Below are 24,304 nucleotides of genomic sequence, written 5' to 3'. Positions count from 1 at the left end.
GTCTGTACTTTCTCACTCTAAAATTAGGGTTTCTTTTATTGCCGAGAAGAGGGCTTAGGGGGACAGCGGCCGCGAGGGAGTCAGAGGGCGGCCGTGAGGGAGTCAGAGAGGACGACCGTGAGGCAGAGAGAGACGGCAGAGGTCACGCATCATGCGTCATGGCAGCCCTTCATCTCGCGGCTGGTCGATTTGAATCAACGGCCTCCCTCTCGCGTCCTCCCTCTCGACGGCGGAGAGGTGACAGCCGTCCTCCCCTCCCCACTTCTCTACCTACATGTCGTTGGAAGCCAGGGGTCATCGGAAGAAACGAGAATCAAAGATTACAAAGTGGGAGGAGATGCGTCGGGGCGAATCTCCGAAGATGAAAAAGATTCGGAATTGTGTGGGAGCGTATTGCAACGTGTCTTTCGTTTATTGGAAAAGTTCATTGCTGACCTGGTGCTCTAAGTCAGTACGATAATGTCTTAAAAGTCAGTCCCTGTCATATTGTGATTTTCAATCTAGAGAGGTGTGAAGGACCCAATAAATCTCTTGGCTCTTGGGCTTTCATCCGCTGCTCCTGGGCCCACTCATTCTCACACTGGAAAATGTCCCCATGGCCCACACGAGAACAACAATATTTCGACAGCAATTATTTATCTATTTATTTTCAATTATAAAGGAAGCTGGACGCCTATCATAATAAAAGAAAAATTATAAATAATTAATAAAAGAGTATCGATAATCTTATTAGGTATCAAATTTGTGACCTTTAAGCGAGGACTTACGTTATTGTGCTATCTTCTCTTCTTATTTTATTTCCTCAAAAAAGATATGCACGACTTGTTGTGTCTATTGATGGCTAGAATGCAATTACAAATTGCATTCTGATCTTCCGGGATGGATTGAGGAGGCTGAGGGGGGCAATCACCCCCCTAAACTTATGATATTGTATGAAAAATTACATATTATGGCTCAATTTTTTTTTAATGAAAATCTATATATTCACCCATTAAATCGAAAGTGTTAACTTTCTATCCGCCTCTAAAGAGTTCGCCGCCAAGTCAAAATCCTAGTTCCATCCCTCAAACATATATTAAAGTCACAAAAGACCGGTAAAAAGAAGACCCAATGATCAAATTAAAATAATACCATTCGACATGCAAATCATTAAGCTGAGCCATATATTAACCTAAGACACCCATGACCTACAAGTCTGACGCCTACAACATAAACATCGACGACGCACTTACTCAACGATAAATGATTAAATAACTAAATAAAGGACGCACATACAAACAACTAGTAGCTAGTTAGATGTACTAATTAGTTTCAATCAAGCACTAATTAGGCCCTCACACCCTCTGAGAATCCTCTGATGACAGCAGGAGGAGGAAGATCTTGTGCCTGAGAAGCGATCATAGCATTGTCATAGAGGAGGCCCGCTGCCATGGCTCCCACCAGTGGGCCTATCCAATAGACCGCTTGGTTCCTGAAACTGCCTGCCACGAGGGCTGACCCAAACGCGCACGCTGGGTTCATGGACCCACCCGTTAAGGGGCCCGTGGCTAGGACTCCCGCCCCAGCCACAAACCCGACCATGATGGGCCCAGTGGCTCCAAGTGGACTGTTCCTTGGGTCCCCGGTTGCATAGACTGTGTAGACCAAGGCAAATGTGAGGACACCCTCTAAGATTGACGATCCAAATCCAGTCATTTCTTGTGAAATCGCAAAGCTCGGAACGGCCTGAAAGTGTTCATTCATACATAACGGGGTAAACGATCAAAAATTTTTAAAAGGACATCTTCTGAGATCAACTGATCTGTTCTTTTTTTCTACTAAATTATTAATTCATCAGCTTTACTTAAATTGGTACGTACCTGTCCCGCAGTTGTGCCTTTCAAGAGGATACAAGCCATGATGGAAGCCAACATCTGCGAAATCCAGTAAAAGATGGCTGTCGGGACACTGATACGACCTCCGATTGCCATGGCGAATGTGACGGCGGGGTTCACGTGTCCACCAGAAATGTTCCCAGCAATGTAAATGGCAGATGATAGAGCAAAGGCATTAGCAACTGCCACCACCACCAGAGCAGCCGGTTCCTCCATTGCGTCCGGCAACATCTTCCCTGTGACGAGAAGCAAAGACAAGATACAAAAGTGGAATGAAACATTGATTGAAAAAGAGAGAGAGAGAGAGAGAGCTGTGCACCGAAGACACGATCGCTTCGATCCAAATATATACATCAGTCGGTTTGTACTTACGGGAAGACATGGCGGAGCCAACGGCAGCAATGACGAAGAAGAAAGTGGAGATGAACTCTGCGAGGTATGACCGGAGGGCGCTTTTTGTGACTGATTCTCCAAAACGGGCGGCCAGAGCAGACGGAGCCATTTTGCAAAGTGAACGTGAAGGAGGAATATTACAAGAGCGAAGAAAAGGCGAAAATGTTTGTGTGCGTGTGTGTTTGTATATAAAGAAAGAACAGAAAACTACCGGTCGTCACTCGAATCTCGTATAAGAGGCACGTCGATCGATGCCATAACACCCTTAACCGCGCGAGGCTACGTGGCGGCCTGGCATTGCCCACCTTCGGGCATCGTGCAGTTTTGCTAATGAGAAAATTCCATATAATTATAATATAATGGACGGGCTTTGGGCCCTTTAAAGCCTTGATCCACTTCGAAAAATTAGGCCCGCTCGCTCACCATAACTGTGGGTTCGGTTCTCGAGCCCGGCCGGATGGCCCGAAGACTTCATTGCCAAAAAAAAAAAATTATGAGTCGGGTACTAAACCAGGCTGGTCTTTGGAAAACCAGCGAATCTTCATTTGATATTCTAACAAGTTGATATCTTTGAAGAGTCAGATGAGAAATTACAAATTTACATTTGGCAAATTAAAACAAATTAAGACTACTGCCAGTGCCACCGACGACCTACAAAACACGTTAATCCACTGAAGCACTTCATCATGGGACATGGTTTCTTCTTTTTCTTCCTTCAGGAGTTTAATCCAATCAGATCGGATCGGATCCAACGGGGTTCTTCTCCAACATAAACTCTTCCAAGTCTCGTGCTATAAAAAACTTTAGTCATGTTGTGAGGACTACATCGGCAGTCAGGATTTGTTGCTTCCTTGTGCAGAGACTGTCCCGATATCATTTCATTTTACATCTATTTCAATTGACTGACTGTGATTTGCCACCAGTATAAAATAATAAATAATATAATTTCTCAAACAGAATGAGTCCTTGGTTCAATCTAAAATTAGCTTATGAAAACTACTTCGATTTATACAAATCCGATGCAGCTGCCATAATATTATATTCAAGATAGAGTTGTTAGACAATATCAAAGAAAGATATAATAAGATTAGAAAACATGATATTCTAGAGGAATGGGGCGCATGCATGCGGTTGCGTCCGTCATCGTCTTGGAACAAGATGGTCGGGTTTAATTATTGTTAGTGGGATTAATTGATAGCTTTTTCATTTTATTATATAAAATTCATGTTTTTATTTATAACCAAAGAAAATATAAATTTGTCCTAAAATACCTCTTTTCTTTGAAATTAATGATGTAACTTATATACCCCCCAAAAAAAAAAACTTAGGAACTAACTTACAGCTTGGCTGGTGTATTCTTCACGGATATCTTTATACATCCACATATCGACATACGTATATATCCGATAGGGAAATACATACATGTATGTGCGTATATATATTTCCCGGTTAAAAAGCCCATAAACCATACAATGAAATAGAAGATACATCTATATTTTAAAATGATAAAAAAATACAGAGAAATTCACAATTCTTCCATGATGAGATTATATTATTCATTTCAGGCAAATACTATGGATGGATATTGAACTCGACCATAGAAACGAAAAAAGTTGTCCCTAAGATGTTAGAAGAGTCACACTATCGTAATATAGAGATGGAGGATGTCTACCAGGGACAAGACGAAGCCATTACCGGTATCAGACTCAACTATTCGCAAGGGACGCATGGATTTCCTTCATGTTGAACGAATGGGATGGCTGCCCGTATTTCTCATGATGAAACAACTACTGTGGCCAAGTCTGCTCTATAAATTGTTCCAATGTGAAATCATAAACATAGAATGTATCCCACTCATACTATCAATCACCAAAACCAAAAAGAAACAGAGAAATGAAGTTTTACAAGCATCTGTATTTGAATTTCCGAAGAGAAATCACTCCGTCACTTTCTGTAGTTTGCAACCCCCACCACGGCTTCGGTGCTGAGTACTTCCTTCCTACAAAGCCTGCATCTCTAACTTGGTGTGCTCCCCGCTGCTGTTATCAGTGGAAGCAGGAGCTGGGGCAGGAGGCTGTGGATCTCGTTCTGAGTTCATCTCTTGAACAGGGGGAGGGTTCACTATAGTCATCGGCAGGACCACATTGTCCGAGAGACGACTCTTCATCTCCCTGTGCTCTTGGCACAAGGCGCACCAGTGCATGCAACAATGAACCAAGCATGGATCGCATGGTGAATTCTGCACTCATCCAAAAAGAGAGACAATTATTTTCTTAGTGTTGTAAGCTCAAAAATGATCAGATGGAAGAAAGTCGCTCATTGAAAAACTAGGAGCGGAACTTCACAGTCGAGAATGACTGTTACTAGACAATATCATGCAAGAGCTCGTTGAGTGTCACTACTGAGGTTAGTGTGGCCAACTGGATTACGCTACAAGAAATCACTACACTTGGCATCTACAGATCAACACAAAAATCAGCATTCTCTCACAATTGCTTCGCGAAGAGCCCAAAGGTTCCCGGGGTCAACCAATTGGTTTGGCTCCACAAGGTATTCCTCGTCCAGAAAATGAGAAATGACAGTGAGAAAATAACTCTAGAAAGACAAAAGGGAGAAATAAAAAAAAATCGTTGGCCCCAGTCGAACATTTTACAACGGCATAAATAGGATCCGATCCATAGAGTTCTTTTGATGTGACACGTCATTATTATACCTTTAGATGATATTTCTTCTGAAGGGACTGTCGTACAAGACCCGTGTAAATTCCGCACATCCACCAAGCAAATAATAGACCTTCGCATATGAGGAATGAGGTGTGAGGGTCAATTCCATGAAAGAATGCTGTAGCTGCCGCCAATGCAATACCGCCTTCCACACAAGCAGCATGACAAATGCACGGTGTTGTCCAAGGAGTATCTTCTCTCAAGCTCTCAACATTCCGACCGAATAGAACACACGGGCAAAACAGTCCCGTCCAACCTACAAGGGCAAAATCACGCAAGAAAAAAGTCCAACCTTAGGGCCCATTACCAATTCATATCTGAAAGATCATGACAGATTATTCCAACATGAACTTCTTCTGATAACATGCACGGTGCATGACAATCATTTGTCAGAGTCCAGACCCTCAATAACAACAATTTAAGAGGGCAAAGTAGATCATTGAGCCAGCTTACAGCTCTCTCTATCTTCAGAACAGCCAAATATTCCAGTCGTCCAATTCTCATCAGCAGGTGGTTCGAAACTCTCTGGGAGAGGCTGTCCACACTCATGGCACTTCCGAACATCCAACTGCGAGGGAATCAAGCCATCAACAATTTTTATTTATTCAGACAAACATAACTCTGAAGAAGCCTTGCCTAAAGATTGCAGACTGCATATTTTTTTTTGTTTTTTGCGGGGACAGCAGCATACACCGGATGATGTCCATGGCTCACACTCACATAAGGCTAAGACTGACCATAAAAGCCCATTGCACTATCAAATTCGTTATTTGTCAATTTTCTATCTTCAGAAGTAAAGTTTTGTTTGTACCGCATTAGCAAAGAAACAGCAAAATTCACGATCTGGTGGAGATCAAGCCTTTTTATACCAATATATATATATATATATATATATATATGAATTGAATCTTCTCCTCAATCAAACTTCCAACAGCATCAAGCGAATGCGACTAAAAGAAAGGGGGCGGGGGGGCAGAAAATATTACAAATATTTACACAGACGGAGCAAAGTTAGAGGGCGAGAGAAGAACCTGAGGAACCTCGATGGGCTGGTTGAGCTCACCAGGCTTTATGTCATCCACAGGCGCCTGGTCCTTGGTCAGCTTCACGTAGCGAGATTGCCTCGATCCCTCCGCCATTAGAGAGCAAACCCCTGCAACCTACGCTAGGCCGCCGAGGAACTGCAACCCATAGATTTAGAAGAAGGAAGGAGGAGGAAAAAAAAATAATTCACAGTCTTCTCCAAAAGGAATTATGGGGAAAAATATCAACAATTCCGCAAAATCATCACAGAAAAAATGTCGGATCAGGACTGGGGATGCGCGAATTGATTACAAGAGGAAAAATTTAATCTTGGAAGTGAGGACGGGGTTCAAAAGATAAGATAGGAATGGCTGAGCTCGGGAAACCTTTTGTCCTGCTGCTGCTGCCGCCGCCGCCGCCGCCCTGCCTTCTTCGTGAGAAATCGGAAAGCAAGCTTAGAACCCCCTCGATCGGCTGAAAATCTAAGCAAGCAAAAGGATTTTTACCCGCAATTTACGAGGTCGGGTTGGGTGGTCAACCCAGTCGATGACTTTTGACCGTCATCTCATCTCCAACTCCTAGACCGAACCGGTGCAACGATCCAGGAGCAGGAGGGAAAGGGAGAGGACTGTTACTGATACTGATATTACTACACCCGGTGCATACGCCTCATTCATTGTGTCCGCACATTACATAGAGTCCAAGCCCATGGACCCCCGAGGCGAGATTTTGGGCTTCATACCTGACCATGGGCCTTTCATTTGAAATTTTGAGTTTTGACCAAATGTATCGAATTAAATTACGCATATAATATCAATATGGCATAAGTACTGCCCTTAACCCCTCTAAATTGTGCAATTCAGATGGTGTACTGTACTACATATGATTTTCTGAACTAATATAGGGGAACGTATATATACACACACACACACGTATATTTACTATCAATTTTGATCCGTCTCAATCAACCGACGTATGTACTGGACACATTTTTAATCAATCAATCAATTCAAGAATAATAGCGGCAATAAAAAATATAAACTTTCATTCACCGAAAGAAAAAGAAAAAAAATTATTTCCACGTGTTCGAGAAGAAATGATGACATTATATTATCATGAAAGGAAGGGGGAAGAAAGGAGAGAGATAGAGAGAGAGAAAAAAAGATTGAGAATTATCACATGAACATGAACTGCACATTCAGTCGTTGTTAGTCCATGCTCCATGTATGATATATGTTTATGCCATACGCTGAAAAAGTAATTCATTGATCTCCACGTACGTATACTGATTTGCTTGAATGTCAGTTCACCTCAAGATGGCCAATTCCTGTACCAACCCGCCCATGCAGAGACCAAACCGCTGATCCCGAGCGTCACCGCGTGGTTGCAAAACGGGTTCGGTTCGATATCCGCCAGCCCGATGATCAAGTCCGCCAGATTTGCTGCCACTGCCATCAGCCTCATGATCCTATCCCCTCTGATCTTCCTAATTCTCTCCAATGCCTTCTCCTTCTGGTCAGCTTCTTTCGATTTGGCGAGCCTCCTCTCTTCCTCTAGTTCCTTCTTGAGCATGATGAAGTCCGTTAACATGAAGAATATGTACCCGAACGACTCCCCAAATGCCGATATGAAGCTCATCCTCCGTGCCAGGCTCGGGTCAAGGGTTCCAATCCGAGCGAGCCAGAGGAAGTGGTCGAAGAAGAAGTAGACCATCTCCCCAGCATTGGCGAGCACCGCAATGAACCGGAGGGTCGGGCTTGCACCGGGAGCCCTGCGAAGGGCGTTGAAACCCGTGAGGAAGCGACCGGTCCTGAAGGCCTTGCGACTGAGGCCCGATGCGACCTCCCAATGCTTGAACCGCTTGGCTAGGTCCGGGTGGTCTGCTTCAACATGCCAGTGGACGAGCTTGGAGACATACTGGAAGGTCTTCACGAGCTTGTCGATCCCATCTCTCTTCGCCAGGAAGATAACCAGCTTGTCCACAGAGTCATTCATGGCCAGACGCGCGATAATCTGTAGAATCTACCGTAGCAGTTCGTATCGATAAGCTATTGCTAACTAGCTGAACAGAACACTCATCAGTCACTCACTCACTCACTCGTCTTTCGATAATAGAATGTGGCCATATAAAATAATTAAATAAATAATAAGATATATATACATAAAAGGACAGCCACGAGATACTGGGGGTTTTCTGGATAACATAAATTAATTCCAAGGCGCAGTGTGCATATATGCTTATGGTTGGCCGAAATTGTTCTTCGCATTTCAGCCAGTAAAAAGCATATTGTATGAGAAAAGCTTTGCCTTTTGCGTACAAATTCACGGCGCTTAATTTAATTTGTTCGATTAAAAAAGATAAATAAAGAAGACGATATACGCGATTGAATTATATATATGCAAGGGAAACCGAGGCGTATTTAAGTATGAGTAGTCTAGGCCTGTCAGCCTGCCCACTCAAGAGAAACCGACTTCGGCAAAATATTTCCTATTTTTCTTCCCTTTGGAAGTGTCGACCCATAGGCACAGGGCGAGGCAACTAAGGGTGTATTTGTTTTATAAGCAATGTTCAATTCAACTGAACTCAACTTAACTCCACTTATCTTCAATTCAACACCACAATCATTACTTTTTTTATTTTTTAAATATTTTTAACCATTCAATTCAATTTTTAATATTAAATTCTCTTAACTATTCATTACTTTTTCACAATTCAATAACACAATCATTACTTAATCATTATTTTCTCTCAGTTATTTATTATTTTTTCACACTTTTTCTCATAATTCAACAATACAATAATTACAAACCAATTAAAACCAAAACTCAACTCAACTCAACTCTCAATCCAAACGCACTCTAAAGCTTTCGCCTGCTTTGAACCTGTTTCTCCTCCAAACGATTGACAGGGCAGTGCTACAAAAAAATAAATAAATAAAATAAAATCTCTTATTCTTACAGTTAATTTCTTCTTAAGACGAGAAGATGCACCATATATGTATTTGAATTGTCCATGCATACTTTAAAATTGGAAATTTGATCTGGGCCCACACCGAACATTGCCGGTTTTTCTAGTTTGGGCCCGTCCATTTCGTCGTCAGGCCACGGAATTTCGGCCCATTAGGCCCAAAATGAAATCGATCTCCTCCCGGGGCCCGTGCCGACCGCAGACAGACGGCTCCAGTAAGTACAGTTGATCGCCCCTCCACCTCCACCGTCGTCAAAGGGATTTCTTGCTTCCCCCTCCCACTCCGAACCCTAGAAAGTAGAGGAGCTCTTCCCCTCACCCACCATCGCAGCTTCCTGCTATTCCATTTGAGGGAAAAACCTATTGTTCCCAGCTGAATTATCCATCTGTTCCGAGCTCTTACACTACGCGATAGCGAAATCTTATCCATAAGCCATGGACGCGCAGCGAGCTTTGTTGGACGAGCTCATGGGCTCAGGTACTTAGGGGCCGACCCCCAGAAACTCTCTATTTTTTTGATGATTTCTTTTCTTGCTTCATGGAGATTTGGTAGTGTATGTTGTTCGGTTAATTTTGGCGTAATTGGGAATTTCTGCGGAGAGTCAAGTGTCTTTGTTTGGTGGCTTTCAGCTCGTAACTTGACGGAGGAAGAGAAGAGGGGATACAAGGAAATCAGATGGGACGATAAGGAGGTCTGTGCATTCTATATGGTCCGGTTTTGCCCTCACGATCTCTTCATCAATACTCGAAGCGACCTCGGTAAGTTTGATGCTGCTCTTTGGTCTCTGCAACATTTCTATCCTTCTGGAATTGTTACTGAGATTCAACGGAACTAGTAATTTGAGTATCTGTTCGAGACAAGCAAAGCGTCACAACAACATCCAAAGGGCCCTCAAAAAAGCATAGCAACTATCTAAAGCAGAAGAGCGCCGACTTCATTGTGTGCTTCTAAATGAATGGAACTACAAAAAGTTGTCTTGGGTTCGAAAATTTACTTGATAACAATTTCAGTGAAATCTGGAATCCTTGTGTCAGTATTTTCGGTAACGATTGCAGTGCCCTCTTGGTCAAGTATGATTCTGCAAAAACAATTATGAAGTATTCAAAATTAGGTCAATCATGACTGAGTCTCAGCTTCATAATTGTTGGTTTTCTCTTTTCCAGGTCCGTGCCCAAGAATCCATGATTTGAAGCTGAAAGAAAGGTGTGGCATATTAATATATTTGTGTTCCCCTTTGACGCTGGAAATTTCCATCTCATTCCATCCGAATTAAATTACAGTACATTTTCATAATGTGGAATCTGTCATCGAAGTTGTTCAGCGGTGTCTGTAATCCTCATTGAATTCGGATCTAATTGACAGAATCTTATCTACTATGAAAGAGTGTGCTGTTTTGAAGGATTGTCATGAAATGTTCTAAAATCTCTCGGTCTTTGTGTTCTTAGTTTTGAGAACTCTCCAAAGCATGACGCCTATGTGCCAAAATTTGAAGCTGAACTCGCGCAGTTCTGTGAGAAACTGGTTAGTATTGTAGGTGATACTTCAAAAATTCACTTTTGTAAGATGTGCATAAATTTTCTTTGGATAAATAGATATGCATAAATTTTGTAATTCTTTCTAAATCATTTGTAGGTGATGGACTTGGATAGAAGAGTTAGGCGCGGGCGGGAGCGTCTTGCGCAAGATGCTGAACCTGTGCCACCTCCTCCTCTTTCTGCTGAAAAATCTGAACAACTATCAGTGCTCGAGGAGAAAATCAAAAACCTGCTGGAGCAGGTGGAAGCCCTTGGTGAATCTGGAAAAGTAGATGAAGCTGAAGCACTCATGAGAAAGGTTCTTCCAGCTATACCTGATACATGCAGGACACCTGCTCGTTGCTTAAACTTCTATGTGTGTGTGTATGCGCGCGTGTGTGTGTGCGCGCGTGTGTGTGCGCGCGTGTACTTCCTGAACAAGATTAAATGTGAATTACTTGTCCATCATCCTGATGCGGAATGCCCTCGAGATCCCCTTGAAGAAAAGCAGAAAACAGCTGTGATAGTTCAGCATTCAGTAACAACTATTATTTCTGCATTTGCATTTGCGATGAGATCAAATAGAGTGCTTTGCAGTTCAAATGTCAGTGGACCACTAATTTGCTATCATAAGTATGGAGAATTATCTTGTCAATCCTGAAGTTCATTTAGAATTCTTTTTCAGGTGGAGATGCTTAATACTGAAAAGACTGCTTTGACACAACCTACCCAAAATGAGAAGGTTCTGATGCTTACACAGGAGAAGAAGATGGCTCTTTGTGAGATATGTGGCTCGTTTCTGGTGGCTAATGATGCAGCAGAGCGGGTTCAGTCTCATATCACAGGGAAGCAGCATGTAGGTTATGGCATGGTTAGGGATTTCATAGCAGAGTACAAGGTAGTTTTTCTTTTAAAGAGCTATTTTTGAGATGGATGCTTATCTTTAATTCAGTTGATGAACAGTATAGATATTTCTCTTTCAGGAAGCTAAGGAGAAGAGAAGGGAGGAGGAAAGACAAGCAAGGGAAAAAGAAGCTGAGGAGCGGAGGAAGCAGAGAGACAAGGAACATGATAATCAGAGAAGAAGTGAATCAAGAGACAAGGATAGATCCCATGATAAGGAGACAGACAGGGACAGGGAGCGAGACCGCTACCGGGAACATGATCGCTACCGTGAAAGGTCACGAGATCTCAATGGTAGAAGTGGTCGGGATGGAGGGAGGGGGATGGATTGGAGATCTAGGAATGGAAGAGATGGAGGCAGGGACAGGTACCGGGACAGGAGCAGGTCTCGATCCCCTGGTAGACATGGATACTGAAGGTCATCACAAAGTCCAGTTCACTAATATTATGGATCTTGTAGACAGATGAAGATCTGGACTTGTTGAGGTAGATTTTCATCTCATGAGATATTATGTGCGTGATTTTGAAGAATCTTGTTATGTTGATTCCATGGGGTGAAACTCCTTTTTCTTGTATCACAGATTTCTTGAAAATATGTGATCTTCAAGGGTTGAGGTAGGTATTACCTTGGCGCTAGTCTGTTAATTTTACTATGCGGGTTTGGATTTTGTTTTTGGACCAGATTCATTGTCTCTGAAAGGCCCCTTTCAGAGTCTTAGCCTTTGCCTGAGCATGAATCTCAGCTGCTCTGATGTCCCAAGCATATTAGAGGTCAGGGTTCAAATAGACATGAGTGCAACTGCTACCAGTTATTTTCTCTATTTGAGGTAAATGATTAGTCCTTCCACAACTAAAAAAGAATTTGGGTTGATTATTATTGCATGTGACGGTGTATTTTGCTCTCCGATGACGGTGATGTCTTTGAGTCCGGTTAAGTTAATATTCTTGGAAGAAACATGCCTGGGCTTCAAGGAGATGCATTTGGAGTTGGGTTTTATGATGATCATTCTTAAGGCAAAAGACAGAGCACTGCCCTTATTCACGTTCAGTGTCTGGGGATCTGGTTATTGGGCTGGTTTAGCATGGATGAGAAAGGTAACAAATGTTCCAAGTTAGTCCTAGCTTAGATCAAGTAGTGTGTGCTTTCGTGCTTTTCGTTTTTCTACTCTTTGGTTTTGATTATGCTAAGTTTTTTGTAGAGTGATATATTTTGCTGGCTTTTTGCTGTCGGCTTAGAAACAGAACTTTATTTAGCTGATGTGCCATTCCATGATCAAGAAAAGTGGTAGCATTTCCACTAATGTCAAGGTATAAACTCGTGTCTCTATTACGCAGTGTTTTCAACTATGCAGGAAGAGAATGGTATCGTGGTGTATTATAGACTCGTAGATGGTGGAAGGGGAGTGAGGAGTAGTTCTTGCTGGGCGTTGGCAGACTTAATTTACTCTTCGGTTCCTAGCTGTCTGTAATGAATGAAACTGTAGGAGGGTGATTAAATCTAGAAAAGTCTCCATTTATGGTGGTGGCTTTTACAATCTGTTCTGCCCATTGGCTTGAGACTTGTTCGGTTGTTCCTGAACTTTCTAATGATTGTACTTGTGGTGTGAATGGTCCAACAAGCAGGCAATTCTGGACATTATACACTTTACCGGCTTTGAAGGGTATTCCGAACTCAATGCGCTTTTCAATTTTAATGGTGGTCGTACCTTTTCCTCCATCCCAGTCAAGTTGAACCACACGTGAACGTTAATTGCTTAAATGAACCCCGGCACTTGAACTAACTGGAAAAGGATTGAGATGTTGGGGTGACACAGGTAAGCAAAACCCTGATTCATGGGAGCCTTCTTCGTTGCAGCATCAGATGTACATGTTTCCTTGTTTATTAATTAATGCACATTTAACATATTGCTAGTTTAGCACAAGAAGAAGAAAGCAACAATACTACTTATTGGTTGAGGGGGGGGTTGTGAGGCAAATATACCGGGGTCGTGATTTCACAAGCGGTGTCTCATAAACTTTGCCTGGTGTGAATGGCCACGTATATATACAATTAGCTGTTTTACCCAAAAAAGAAGCCATCTTAACCAGCTTAGCTTCATAACACCGATCGGATAAGTCAATTGTTTCTAACAAACCGATCAAAAAACATCGAGATCTCAGCATCACATCTGCAAGCCTCACAACTCTCATCTTCAAAGTACTCGTACTCTTTTGACCACCCAATACGCTTCCAATGTTGCTCGGCGCACAACTTAGGCAGGTCTGTCATTGTATCGGACCAATTATAGTTGAACCAGATATGATTAGTGGCCAAATCAAGCTTCTCACGGCACTCTCTTGCTTTTTGGATGGCACAAAGTCGGGTGAGGAGCTGGAATCCTTGCTTCACGAGTTCTTCCTTGCCGGTCATCATGGAGATCATGCTGTGTAAATACGAAGCCCCAAGATGACCCGCCTCCATGGCGTCCCTCAAGTGCTGCAATCCCTTCTCCCTCCTCTTCCTGCTAAAAAGTTCTACCTGCTTACCAGAAATAAAATTAATATAATGTCAACTATGTATATATGAGCGGCGAATCAATAATATATACATGTAGACCGAAAATTATTTATTTGTATTGCTACACGCACATTTATATACTACCCAAACGTACAATGGACAATACATATAATTGCTAATGTGGACGTACCACTCCCTGTCGATAAAGGGCTTCAGGATTGCCATTGTCGATGCACCGGTCGAAGAAGAGAGAGGCTTCAAGTTCATGTTTCCAGGGAATTATGGGGAGGTTCTCCAACGATACATGTTTGTATACATGTCCTTCTTCCGCTAACTCCTTGAACACTTTACAGCTGCGGAATACACATAACATACATCAGTACGAAGATTATGAGCAAATAATCGTCAGATCCTTCAGGGAAAAAAGAAGAAGTAAGCATCAGATTCATATATATACTACAACGTATATGCAAGGTTCAATTCATGTCCATTAATATTCGTACATATAAAATTTTTCCCATTAAGTTTCATGAAAATTCTAGCAAATAGTACTGCTTAATTAACAAATTACACCTTGCAAAAGATAAATAAGTTCTCTATCTATTATTATCTCTGTATAGTTTACGTCATTCTCACCAACAAGCATAATGTCAGGCCATTAAAAAAAAAGAGCATAATATATATTGCCATGGCGTTTGGTTTTAGAATAATATTAACATGTACACATATTCATTAAGGTCCCGGTAATCATATTTAACAAACCATGTATATATAGAACTACCGTTAATTATATAAAGAGGGGAAGAACAATCCTGATAGTATATATAGACGTACCTCAACTTGAGGTTGAACAGATTAGTGTGGGAGGTGCCGGCGGCAAGAGCCAGTATGTCGATGATCAAATCACCAGGAAGATCCTTCACCAACATGCAATTTTTATTCGCCTTTCCTCTGAGAAGAAATACCTTTGACGTCGACTTCATGTGCATGATTAAACGCCTTGCAGAGTGCGAAATTCTAGAGGCCATTCTCTTTGCCAAAGAGGCAATGAGACTTGAACCAACACACACTCCAGCAAGAAGATTACGCACTGATGATCTCCCGTATCCGAGTCTGCATCGCCGTGAGCTGCTTGCTCCTCTCATCGTTAACGGCACATCATGCTTGTCGTTGCCTGAGCTTGACAAGCGCCGTCTGGTGTTGTTCCTAATCGTTCTCCATCACATGTCCAAAACGAAGTACTGTACAAAGAGAAGGCACGAGGAGACTGAGAGAACAAGATGTGAACAATTTGTGTACAGTGGATGGTGGCTAGAAAATATATATCTATATATATATACACACACACACATATAGAGATAATGATGGAACGCTCAGAATATTGTATACCTGGAGATAAAACTAAAAGATATATTAGGAGTCTTTTGTATTATTTCTATCATATCTGAAGTGTGTTTTTACATATATGTGTGTGTATATATATATAGTATATATTTGGGTTTGTTGTATAATATTTTCCAAACTGCTGATTCAAAATTCTTTCCCCCCAAATAATCAGGAAAGAAAAGATGGGATAATTTCCTATTTTGTTTTCCTTGAACGAACTAATTAGGATATTACTCGTATCACACCTAATAAATAGAGAGCTCTTAAATAATTTAGGAAATATCCCTTTTCCATGATTTATTTGGATACTGGAAGGAAGTTGATTTCCTTGGGGCTAGCTAAACTATATATATATATATATATATATATATATATATCGTTGATTTATAGGCAGCTTTTTTTTCCCCCACCGAATCTTTTTTAATCTGTAACTGTATCTCTTATCTATATAGTAATAAAGGGGACTCTCGTCGAGGAAATTTCTCCGGGGCTCGAAAAGGGGAAAGCAAAAATTTCTATTTTTGATCTCAGCCAAACGACACAAGAAAATAAGTGAAATCTCAATCGTGAATTTTTTCCATTCACAATATTCGTTTCTTAAATCTTGTTTTGCTCAAGGAAAACAAACGTTGAACTGCTTGAGCTAATCCATACTGGTATTACAGTATTTAATCTAATTATAAGCCCATGTAACCATTGTAATTAATTCGTGCCAGAAGCCCTCGAATCGAAGAGCAAAGTGCCAGGCCATGAAAAACAAAGGCCCTTTCGATCGGAAGCCAATGATAACGCTACATATCGAAGCTCAAAAACTATGCATCGGAAAGCTTCATTACTGGTTTTGACTCGTGGATTTAAGTTAGTAACAGTTGAAATTCGATATAATTATGAGACAAAAATGACAATCATATACATATATATATATGTATGTATACATATATATATATGAGACAAACAGCCTTTGTTTGTGAGTACATCACATCATTGGTGTATATCACGTCACTAGATTTACCAATAACGGAGAGTCTACCATCACGTCATGTCAGGTTGACACCAATTTGGCCTCTAGCTGGGTCACCTTTCAATACGTTAAAAATTTAAAAACAAAAAATAAAAAAACAAACAGAGACACAGCGGTCACCGCCCCTCTATTCCAGGCCGGCGGTTACCGCCCCTCTATTCAAGGCCTCCGGCGACCTCCGACGGAGGGGTGGTGGCCGCCAGCGACGCCCTAAACCCCCCGAAGGAACATTGGAAAGTGCAACTCGTCCCGGGGGACCGTCACGAGGAAGACCCACTTGAGCTTCGAGGATGCCCGCGAGAAAGAAGTTGAAATTTAAGATAAATTACTGGTACGGACAAATTTTGATCTTGGCAGCTGGGTCTTCCTTCTTCTCGATAATGAGAAGAAACTCAATAGGTAATCAATGGAGGCAATCCGGAAAGGAGGCCAGGAAGCTCAGAGATCAGGTCGCCAAGCAACAGCAGGTAAATGCCATCTCTTTCTCCCTGCTTCGTCTCATTTCTTGTCATATTTGCCAAAAACGATTCCGCGATTCATTCGCTTGGATCCTGGATTCATCAATTTCTGCTAATCTTTGAACTCGACCCCTTTTTGGTCGGACGATGTATTTTGCTGTTCCTGGTTTAGCTGATGCAGTTTGGTTAATTGGGAAACCGTGAACTTCTTGTCGTTTGAATTGGTTGAACATATTAGGGTCTTCGCTTCTCTGAACTTGAAGATCAATCCTCTCGAAATATTGAGGAGATTCTTCTATTTGAGACCCGTTTGAATGAACCGAAATGTGAGAGCTTTATCTGCGTTTTTGAGCTCTGGGTGGCGGACTATACAGATCAAATTTACAGTCTAGATTGAGAATCCGATGAGTCTAACTTCGGGTTCCATAAAGTTTCTCCTTAATGGGGCTATTCGATTGAAACGTGAACTGCATGAATTTGTGGCCAACATTTTCAGTAAGAGGGCACAATAGATGATCAGAAGAACATAGAGTTGCTTCCTTTTGGTCTGTGTATGAATTCCTTAGCATTCTGTGTATTTTGGGGGTTAATGCTTTGAAATTGAAAGTATTGGGCTCTTCTTATTTTTATTCTTTTCTTTCTAAGGTTAGATCAAAGAACTTGGTCACGTTTCTCTGTTTTCGGTTGAACATCCAGTTCAAGGGTATGTCTATTTCCCTCTTGATTCGGAGTTGGTAGTGTTGATCTCACAACTGCAGACTGTTGATTTGTGTGAAAAGGTATGAGGAGGACCCGGTACGTGGAGGGAGTAGTGGGCAAGAACGATCAGGGACACGGGTTGTTTTCTTTTGGTTTCATGGTTTGTTGGGTTAAACCTGTAGGTTTACCCAAGGAAGAAGGTCCAATGTGTAGCAATGCTATGAAATTTGATGGTTACTGCTTGTCTGCTTGAAAATTTATTGTTGAAGTGATCACTCCAGTAAACTGCATCAGTTTTCGTATATGTATCTACATATTAGAGCATCCACGATGGATACTCAAAGGCGTCCCACGTCCCGCTCGTGAGCCCTACAATGGGCTCTGCTGTTTGAAGATGCTGACGCTTTTCGTTAGTTCTTATTTGCCCTTAAACCAGGAACTTCTGAGGCCTTCCTGCATGCAGTAGCTGACAAGAACCAACTCATTTGCTCAAATGCTTCGTTGTTTGCATTCTCGTGGGTAAATGTTTTGCTAAATGTCCTCCTAATACACTCAGCTGGTGCAGTTGGCTTGATAATAGCCGATTTCTTGAGTATCCTTTATAGCTTTTATGGAAGGCTTTATTTAAATCAGACAGTTCTCTTTGTTTTCTTTGACTGGATAAAGGCATGTTCTTGAGGATCGCGTGCTCTGGAGCATTTATCAGGCAATATTTCCAGGTACATGTTTATATCTATATACTTGCCTGTTTGGGTGCTCAGAGGCAGAGCTTAAACCTGATATCCCTCAAATTTGGTTTCGTACAGGAACAGGATCCTTTTCATTTCGTAGGTGGTCCCCTTCGAGGCTTATATCCGAGAGATTGTTCTTGGACAAGGAGAACTTCTTTCCGACTTTTCTATTCATCTCTCTGTTGGGTTGATGTTCTTGTGCATATCAGCCTTTGTTATGCAAAGTGTTTATAGAATTATCTTTTGTGGTCTAGCAAGTTGGCAACAGTCATGTACTAACAAATCCCTTTTATCCCCTGCTACAGCAGATATCGTCGTGAGAGGGCTTTCATCAACAGAATCATCCGTTTCCGGGATCATGTGGACTGATGATTCAGAATGTGAAGATCGACCTCTTAAAATGTGAGGAGATTCTTTTGGTGCCTCCACGAATATCATTGGAAGATAAGCTGTTTGGGATGCACTAGGACTAAGGTGTGAAGATAGCAATTCACTCCGTCTATTTCATCGGGATAAGAGTGCTATGCAGAAACTGATTCACTATGAAAAGTTCTCCAAAGTTGAGGTAATGAGGTCATTAGATGAAATTTTGCTACTGACTGGGTGATTAGCAGCTTTAGTACAAAAGCAATTCTTCCCTACATATTATACAAGTAAACCACTTCAGAAACAACAGTGAAAATCCAAGCCAATATTGCACCGAAACTATGAAATAAGTATCCTAAAAACTTCCATCCAATATAATGACAAAACATATGCATCTTCAAGATCATGCAGCGGGATGCTATGTCGTAATACACGGTCTTCGTATCTGCATGATATCCTAGCCGAGAACAGACACAATCAAAGGAAATGACTCAAGGATCTGCCGGTGCCAAAAGTATCACGAAAAGATTAAAATCGACAGAACCAAAATATCACAAAGTCTGAATGCTTTTAGTTTTTAAAGGAAAAAAAAAAGAAAAGGAAAAGAACAGAGAATAACACGTAGAAGGCGGGTGACACATTTTCTAATAAACGATCCAAAAACTAATCGAAATTACGCTCCGGTGGAAGGTGATCATAGACGACGCTCCATAGGTCAATGCAGCTTGCGGAATCCGTGCTGGTTGGCATCGGGGATAAGTTGGTTGCGATGGAAACAGATGGACAGAGTCGGGGAATGGGCTACTGCTCCTGTATCCTTCAATCTCAGATGGGACCAGTTAGGATTGTGGAATTAATTGAATGCAACAGTTTAGATGGTAGGAAGTAAGCATGTAAATTTTAACGACTTGACATGTTGGTTTGCCGACAAAATGCTACTTAAAAATATTAGACCCCGTTTGGATTCAAAGATAATTGATTTTAACTTTAATTTTAACTTTAACTCAACACACTACACAATAAAAATACACATTTCTCAATTTAAAAATTTTAACTTTAACTTTAACTCAACACAATACACAATAAAAACACACGTTTCCCAAGTCAAATTTATAATCACATCTCATTTGTTCTTTTTCACAATCAAAATCAAAATCAAAATCAAAATAACTTTAACTCTGAATTCAAACGGTCCCTTAATTTCACCTGATCCTTAAAAATATGAGAAACTTCAGGGGAGAGAGCAAAACTATTTATTAAGGAATATTACTTGCAATATTGTGAATAATATTCCCTAATACTATTGATCTTTTCAATTATTCTGCTGTACTGTTCGATGAAGCTCCCTGATGTTTGTCGAGCCCCCAAGCGTCTTGGGAAGTCCTGTCAAGTAGCTGAAATTGCTGCTCACATTGTCTCGAGGTTCGTCATATATCCAATTGCAAGTGGAAGGCCCCCGGAGTTTATTGAAGTGGGCGTGGCATTCAGGTGCTGCAGAGACCTCATTTCGCAGACTGAGGTCGGAAGTGAGCGGACCGTTTGATTTTACAAATTAATTTTAATTACACTCCACTTATTTTTATTCAACATCATAATTATTACTTTTTTTCTTTAATTTTTTTAATCATTTAATTTAAATTTTAATACTAAATTCTCTTAACTATTCATTATTTTTTTTACGATTCAACAATAAAATCATTAATTTTTCTCAACTATTCATTACTTTTTTTATAATTCAACAACACAATTATTACTTTATCTCAACTAACTATTCATTACTTTTTCACACTTTTTCTTATAATTTAACAACACAGTCATTACAAACAAATTAAAATCAAAACTCAACACTACTACTCGACTCTAAAATCAAACACAATAATAATATTAAATATATCATTCTAACTCCTTACTGGATTTTCCTGAGAAAGAGAGAGAGCCTGCGCCAAGGGATTTTTTTTTTCCTTTTTCCTAACTGGATTGGACCCAACGACACCAAAACAATTTTCCGCGGCTGAAAGAGATTTCAAGTGTGCGCCTCATGTTAGTTCCCCCTTGCCCGAGCACGGAAGAAGAGCCCGGCTCGAGGTCAATTGTTGAGGGCGGGTGTTTAAGGGCACGCGACAACGTGTAGGCAGAAATAGACCACACGTTGCACGTGAGGGCGGGTGTTGAGGAGTAAAATGAAATAAATCCCACATCGGAAAAGAAAAGAATATACATGGGTTTATATGAAATTTGTGTATCACCACTTATTATCTTGAGCTTTTAATTGAAAATGGACCCGAGCTCGTCTAAACCCAATGAAAATTTAATAATTTCCATCGGCCTTGCCTGTCCGACGCGGACAAGCACTCAGCTCTGAGCAGACCTTTTTTAGTTTTTCTTTCGGCGTCAATCCTAATATCCAAAAATTCAATTAAATTTTTACTAATTCAATCAAATTGGATCGACTCACTAAGCGATAAAGTTCTCCCATCATATGTTTTTTGCATTCACAATGATTCTAATCCGAAATTCAATTTAAGCGGAATAAACACCCGAACCGATTTAGACCTTTATTAGTTAACAAGTGGCATGCATGCGGTGGGCCCCTCCCATTGGGAAGAAGATTGCCTTTTGCACGTTTGGAATGATTCCTCGGCCATATTCGAATATGCCGCGCAGCGAAGATACCTGCCAATTCTCTGCCATTCAACGGATGATTCTGGCCTTGTGAAAATTACGATTATGGCCCTGTACCCCCGTCCTGTTGGAAGCCGTGGTCTTGCGTGAACTGACCGAACTGCCGCATAGCCCAGCAGGAACGGTGAAATTTTAGCGTGGGGATCACCAACCAAGTATCTTCTTCTTCTTCTTTCGTCTGTGGTTGGTTCGCAAATAATTTGTTTTTTTCATTGTCGTTTCATTTTTCTAATTAATAATTCAAATACATACAATACCGCAAATAGACAACCCTCTTTAAATTTTTAATTAATCTCATCACCGATCAGAAATTGGAAGGTCAAGTCGACGTGACTTGTCTCTAGAAGATATATAATCATGATATATGTTTTCAAGAGAAATGAAGAAATTTCATTCCTTGAGTAAATCAAGAGAGGATGAAATTGGATTTTGACAAGAGAAAATGTGTGGACGGCACTGAGATCTTTGCCTTTGGAAGATTTTTTTATATACAGACACACATCAAATATTAGTTTATATATGATAGTTTAATTATGACGTATTTTGTTGTTGGCATGCATGCATACGACCATGAAAACACACCATTTTTTTCTTTTATAATACTATGAAGATGAACATGCTTTATCCGAGTACAATTCCCCTTAAAAGAAACTTCTTTTCATTATATATATGTATATATATAAAAGAATGGTGTTTAAATTTTGCCCAATAAATTCCTCAAGATCTACGAGAACACGCTATGAGTCCACAGAATAGTTCAGTACGATCACAATTATAGATCTCCTTTTCTCCATATGTTCTATTATATTTCATCACGGCGTCCTAATGTAGGAGTAGAGGTGACAGCGCAGGATAGAGACACATCACAGCTTTTCCACCACTTTTGGTTTCATCAACGGACAATATGGCTTTTATAGGTAATCTTCTCATCATCATTAGAATATATTCAAAGATTGTTCAAAAACTGCAGCATCTGGATACACAATTTCTATCAGAATGTGAGCATCATAATCTACAATACATTATATAAAGTTGTAACCGATACATTAAATAGGGGTAAAAAAATGTAAAAATAATATCGGTATAAAGTGGTAAAATCGTTACTAATTCATATGTTAGTATACTATATATATATATAATTATAAAGGAAATATTCAAAAATATATGAATCTATATATATAAAGTGGTAATCAATACATTAAATAGGGGTAAAAAATGTCAAAATAATATAGGGATAAATTCGTATAGTCCTCACTAATTCATATGTTAATATACTATATATATTATAAATAAAATATTCAAAAATGTATAAAAAATTTCAATAAATCATTATCACATCGTTAACAAATAAATATATTCATCATCTTGAAAAAATAAATAATCATTTATACTTGTATAAACTTAAAATTAATTTAAAAAATTTAAGCATTATAGCTAATATTATAAAAGTTTAATTAAATAAAACTCAAGTCCAAGTGACTGGGTCATTTTATCTAAAGGTGTTCAAATTTATAAAACTTCATAAATGAAATGTCAGATATAATAAAAAAAGCGGACAAGCAAATAATTAAGTAATGAAGTTTAAACTTTTAAATTTGTACACGTTTTTGTCATTAACGGAATTCATTGATTTGCTGAGTAAAAAAAGTAAATAATGAAGTTTAAAAGTTTTGATAGACTCTAATGTTCGTATTTTTTCATAAAATAAAACTAACGATCTTATCCAAAAGTATCCAAACTTTAGATTAATTTGATAATTGCAATGATGTATATATTATATGAATTCTTTACTTAAGGACCTCATATATTAAATATATATTTTTCTATTACAAGTTTGAATTTATTGCATAACTTTTTATATGTTAATATAAATTATAAGTTCAAACTAATTATTGTTTTCATATTTAAATTTTTTATAATAATTTTTCTTTATAAAATTCGTGCAACGTACGGGTCCAATAAACTAGTATTATATAATAATAAATCAAAGTTATAATTATAATTTGTTGTTCTTGGAGTAAGAATAAAATATTATGAACACTAAAGAATACATCAAAATTCAAAATTAAGGTGTTCATGCTGCTCTTGTTTCCTTAGTTTGATTTTCTACTTTTTTCTCTTGTTCCAAAAGGAAGGAAAACTCGATCACAAGGAAGATTTTTCCGGTTTCTTTTTCTTCCTTTTTTTTTTTAACATTTCAAAAAAAGTAGGACAATAATAGGACATTTCGAACTCCGCGATATTATTGAAACCTTATGTATTTTATTGCTCATGAGTATTCTATTATAATGGATGTCCATGACAAAAACATGTATATAATTGATTCATCGGATGTGTGCGCAAGGTCCATGCCGAATTATATCCCAAGATCAGTCTTAAAATAATTCTGCTATTTCGCTACTAGACTAAAATGAAAACATCTATTTAAGGGAAAATAAACCATAAATGCACAAATTTTCAAATCTACCGATTTATTTTTGAATTTTGACATGAAAATTCTTGAAGTTTTATTTCCATACCACATCTAAGAAATCATTAATTGCTTCGTTAAATATGTCCATATGAACTTTCTCGTGGACGAAAAAATAAATAAAAGGAAGACCTGAGGAAAGGAGAATAAGAAAGGAGGACGGAGAAGAGGAAGTCAGCGGCGGCTGTAGATGCCTTATTTGGTCACATGTCCATGCTCCGATTTTATCGTTTCGAATATGTGACATGTTCCCTTTATTTATAGAGGGATGATTTTTCAATCATCCGTTTTAGTATGGTCATTTTCGTAATTGGCAGTCGAGTGGGTGATCCAATGATTTGCAATCTAGTGTTTATGTTCGCGGATGGTCTCGTCCGCTATACAATGTAAAATTACGTTTGTAAAATTACGGCACGCGGTAGAACGCATGTTGGTCAAGTTGCATTGCAGAGCAGAGAGCTCCAAAGTCCAATGCAGCTCCGTCCAATGAGTGGGAGATGAGAAAAATAATTGGTGAAACAAGAACAGGGGCAATATTGCCATTCCATTCCAACATCAAAAGAAATTTATTTAATAAATCCGTCTTTGTCTCTCT

The 24,304-nt window shown here is 39.8% G+C and overlaps 6 protein-coding genes across 15 annotated transcripts; 2 read left to right on the top strand and 4 right to left on the bottom strand.

The window, feature by feature from the left end:
- Positions 1-1,095: 1,095 nt before the first annotated feature.
- Positions 1,096-2,545, bottom strand: LOC116197396 (probable aquaporin TIP5-1). The gene is made up of 3 exons (XM_031527540.1): positions 2,247-2,545; positions 1,860-2,110; positions 1,096-1,725 (listed from the first exon to the last, which is right to left on the bottom strand). The coding sequence occupies exons 1-3, from the start codon at positions 2,374-2,376 to the stop codon at positions 1,327-1,329; spliced, it is 780 nt and encodes a 259-aa protein (XP_031383400.1). The 5' UTR covers positions 2,377-2,545; the 3' UTR covers positions 1,096-1,326.
- Positions 2,546-4,036: 1,491 nt separating this feature from the next.
- LOC116197264 (cell number regulator 6-like) lies at positions 4,037-6,617 on the bottom strand. Its single transcript, XM_031527347.1, has 5 exons — positions 6,400-6,617; positions 6,022-6,171; positions 5,444-5,558; positions 4,981-5,246; positions 4,037-4,506 (listed from the first exon to the last, which is right to left on the bottom strand). The coding sequence occupies exons 2-5, from the start codon at positions 6,127-6,129 to the stop codon at positions 4,267-4,269; spliced, it is 729 nt and encodes a 242-aa protein (XP_031383207.1). The 5' UTR covers positions 6,130-6,171; positions 6,400-6,617; the 3' UTR covers positions 4,037-4,266.
- Positions 6,618-7,071: 454 nt separating this feature from the next.
- Positions 7,072-8,135, bottom strand: LOC116197265 (peroxisomal membrane protein 11B). Its single transcript, XM_031527348.1, has one exon. The coding sequence runs from the start codon at positions 8,006-8,008 to the stop codon at positions 7,325-7,327; it is 684 nt and encodes a 227-aa protein (XP_031383208.1). The 5' UTR covers positions 8,009-8,135; the 3' UTR covers positions 7,072-7,324.
- A 1,058-nt stretch (positions 8,136-9,193) lies between these two features.
- LOC116196428 (luc7-like protein 3) lies at positions 9,194-13,075 on the top strand. Of its 3 annotated transcripts, XR_004154822.1 has the most exons (10): positions 9,195-9,459; positions 9,612-9,740; positions 10,146-10,185; positions 10,428-10,503; positions 10,615-10,815; positions 11,182-11,394; positions 11,480-11,885; positions 11,981-12,170; positions 12,336-12,494; positions 12,599-13,075. XR_004154822.1 is itself a non-coding variant. In XM_031526138.1 (7 exons), the coding sequence occupies exons 1-7, from the start codon at positions 9,417-9,419 to the stop codon at positions 11,813-11,815; spliced, it is 1,038 nt and encodes a 345-aa protein (XP_031381998.1). In that variant the 5' UTR covers positions 9,194-9,416; the 3' UTR covers positions 11,816-13,042. The 3 variants fall into 3 exon arrangements, 1 of the variants encoding a protein (XP_031381998.1); XR_004154821.1 differs by having other exon boundaries at positions 11,981-13,070; XM_031526138.1 differs by having other exon boundaries at positions 9,194-9,459; positions 11,480-13,042.
- Positions 13,076-13,515: 440 nt separating this feature from the next.
- LOC116194062 (putative F-box protein At1g67623) lies at positions 13,516-15,041 on the bottom strand. The gene is made up of 3 exons (XM_031522780.1): positions 14,731-15,041; positions 14,087-14,249; positions 13,516-13,917 (listed from the first exon to the last, which is right to left on the bottom strand). The coding sequence occupies exons 1-3, from the start codon at positions 15,039-15,041 to the stop codon at positions 13,516-13,518; spliced, it is 876 nt and encodes a 291-aa protein (XP_031378640.1).
- Positions 15,042-16,359: 1,318 nt separating this feature from the next.
- On the top strand, positions 16,360-18,883 carry LOC116193699. 8 transcript variants are annotated; one of them, XM_031522442.1, is made up of 5 exons: positions 16,362-16,770; positions 17,875-18,052; positions 18,127-18,179; positions 18,267-18,291; positions 18,497-18,883. In XM_031522442.1, the coding sequence occupies exons 1-5, from the start codon at positions 16,594-16,596 to the stop codon at positions 18,595-18,597; spliced, it is 534 nt and encodes a 177-aa protein (XP_031378302.1). In that variant the 5' UTR covers positions 16,362-16,593; the 3' UTR covers positions 18,598-18,883. The 8 variants fall into 8 exon arrangements, 7 of the variants coding, with proteins under 7 accessions (XP_031378308.1, XP_031378302.1, XP_031378304.1 ...); XM_031522447.1 differs by having other exon boundaries at positions 16,363-16,770; positions 18,267-18,287; positions 18,500-18,883; XM_031522446.1 differs by having other exon boundaries at positions 16,363-16,770; positions 18,267-18,287.
- Positions 18,884-24,304: the final 5,421 nt, after the last annotated feature.

Source organism: Punica granatum, chromosome 2 (genome assembly GCF_007655135.1).
Source record: "Punica granatum isolate Tunisia-2019 chromosome 2, ASM765513v2, whole genome shotgun sequence".
NCBI lineage: Eukaryota > Viridiplantae > Streptophyta > Magnoliopsida > Myrtales > Lythraceae > Punica > Punica granatum.
Note: the sequence above shows the minus strand (reverse complement) of the source record. Positions and strands in the feature narration are given on the sequence as shown.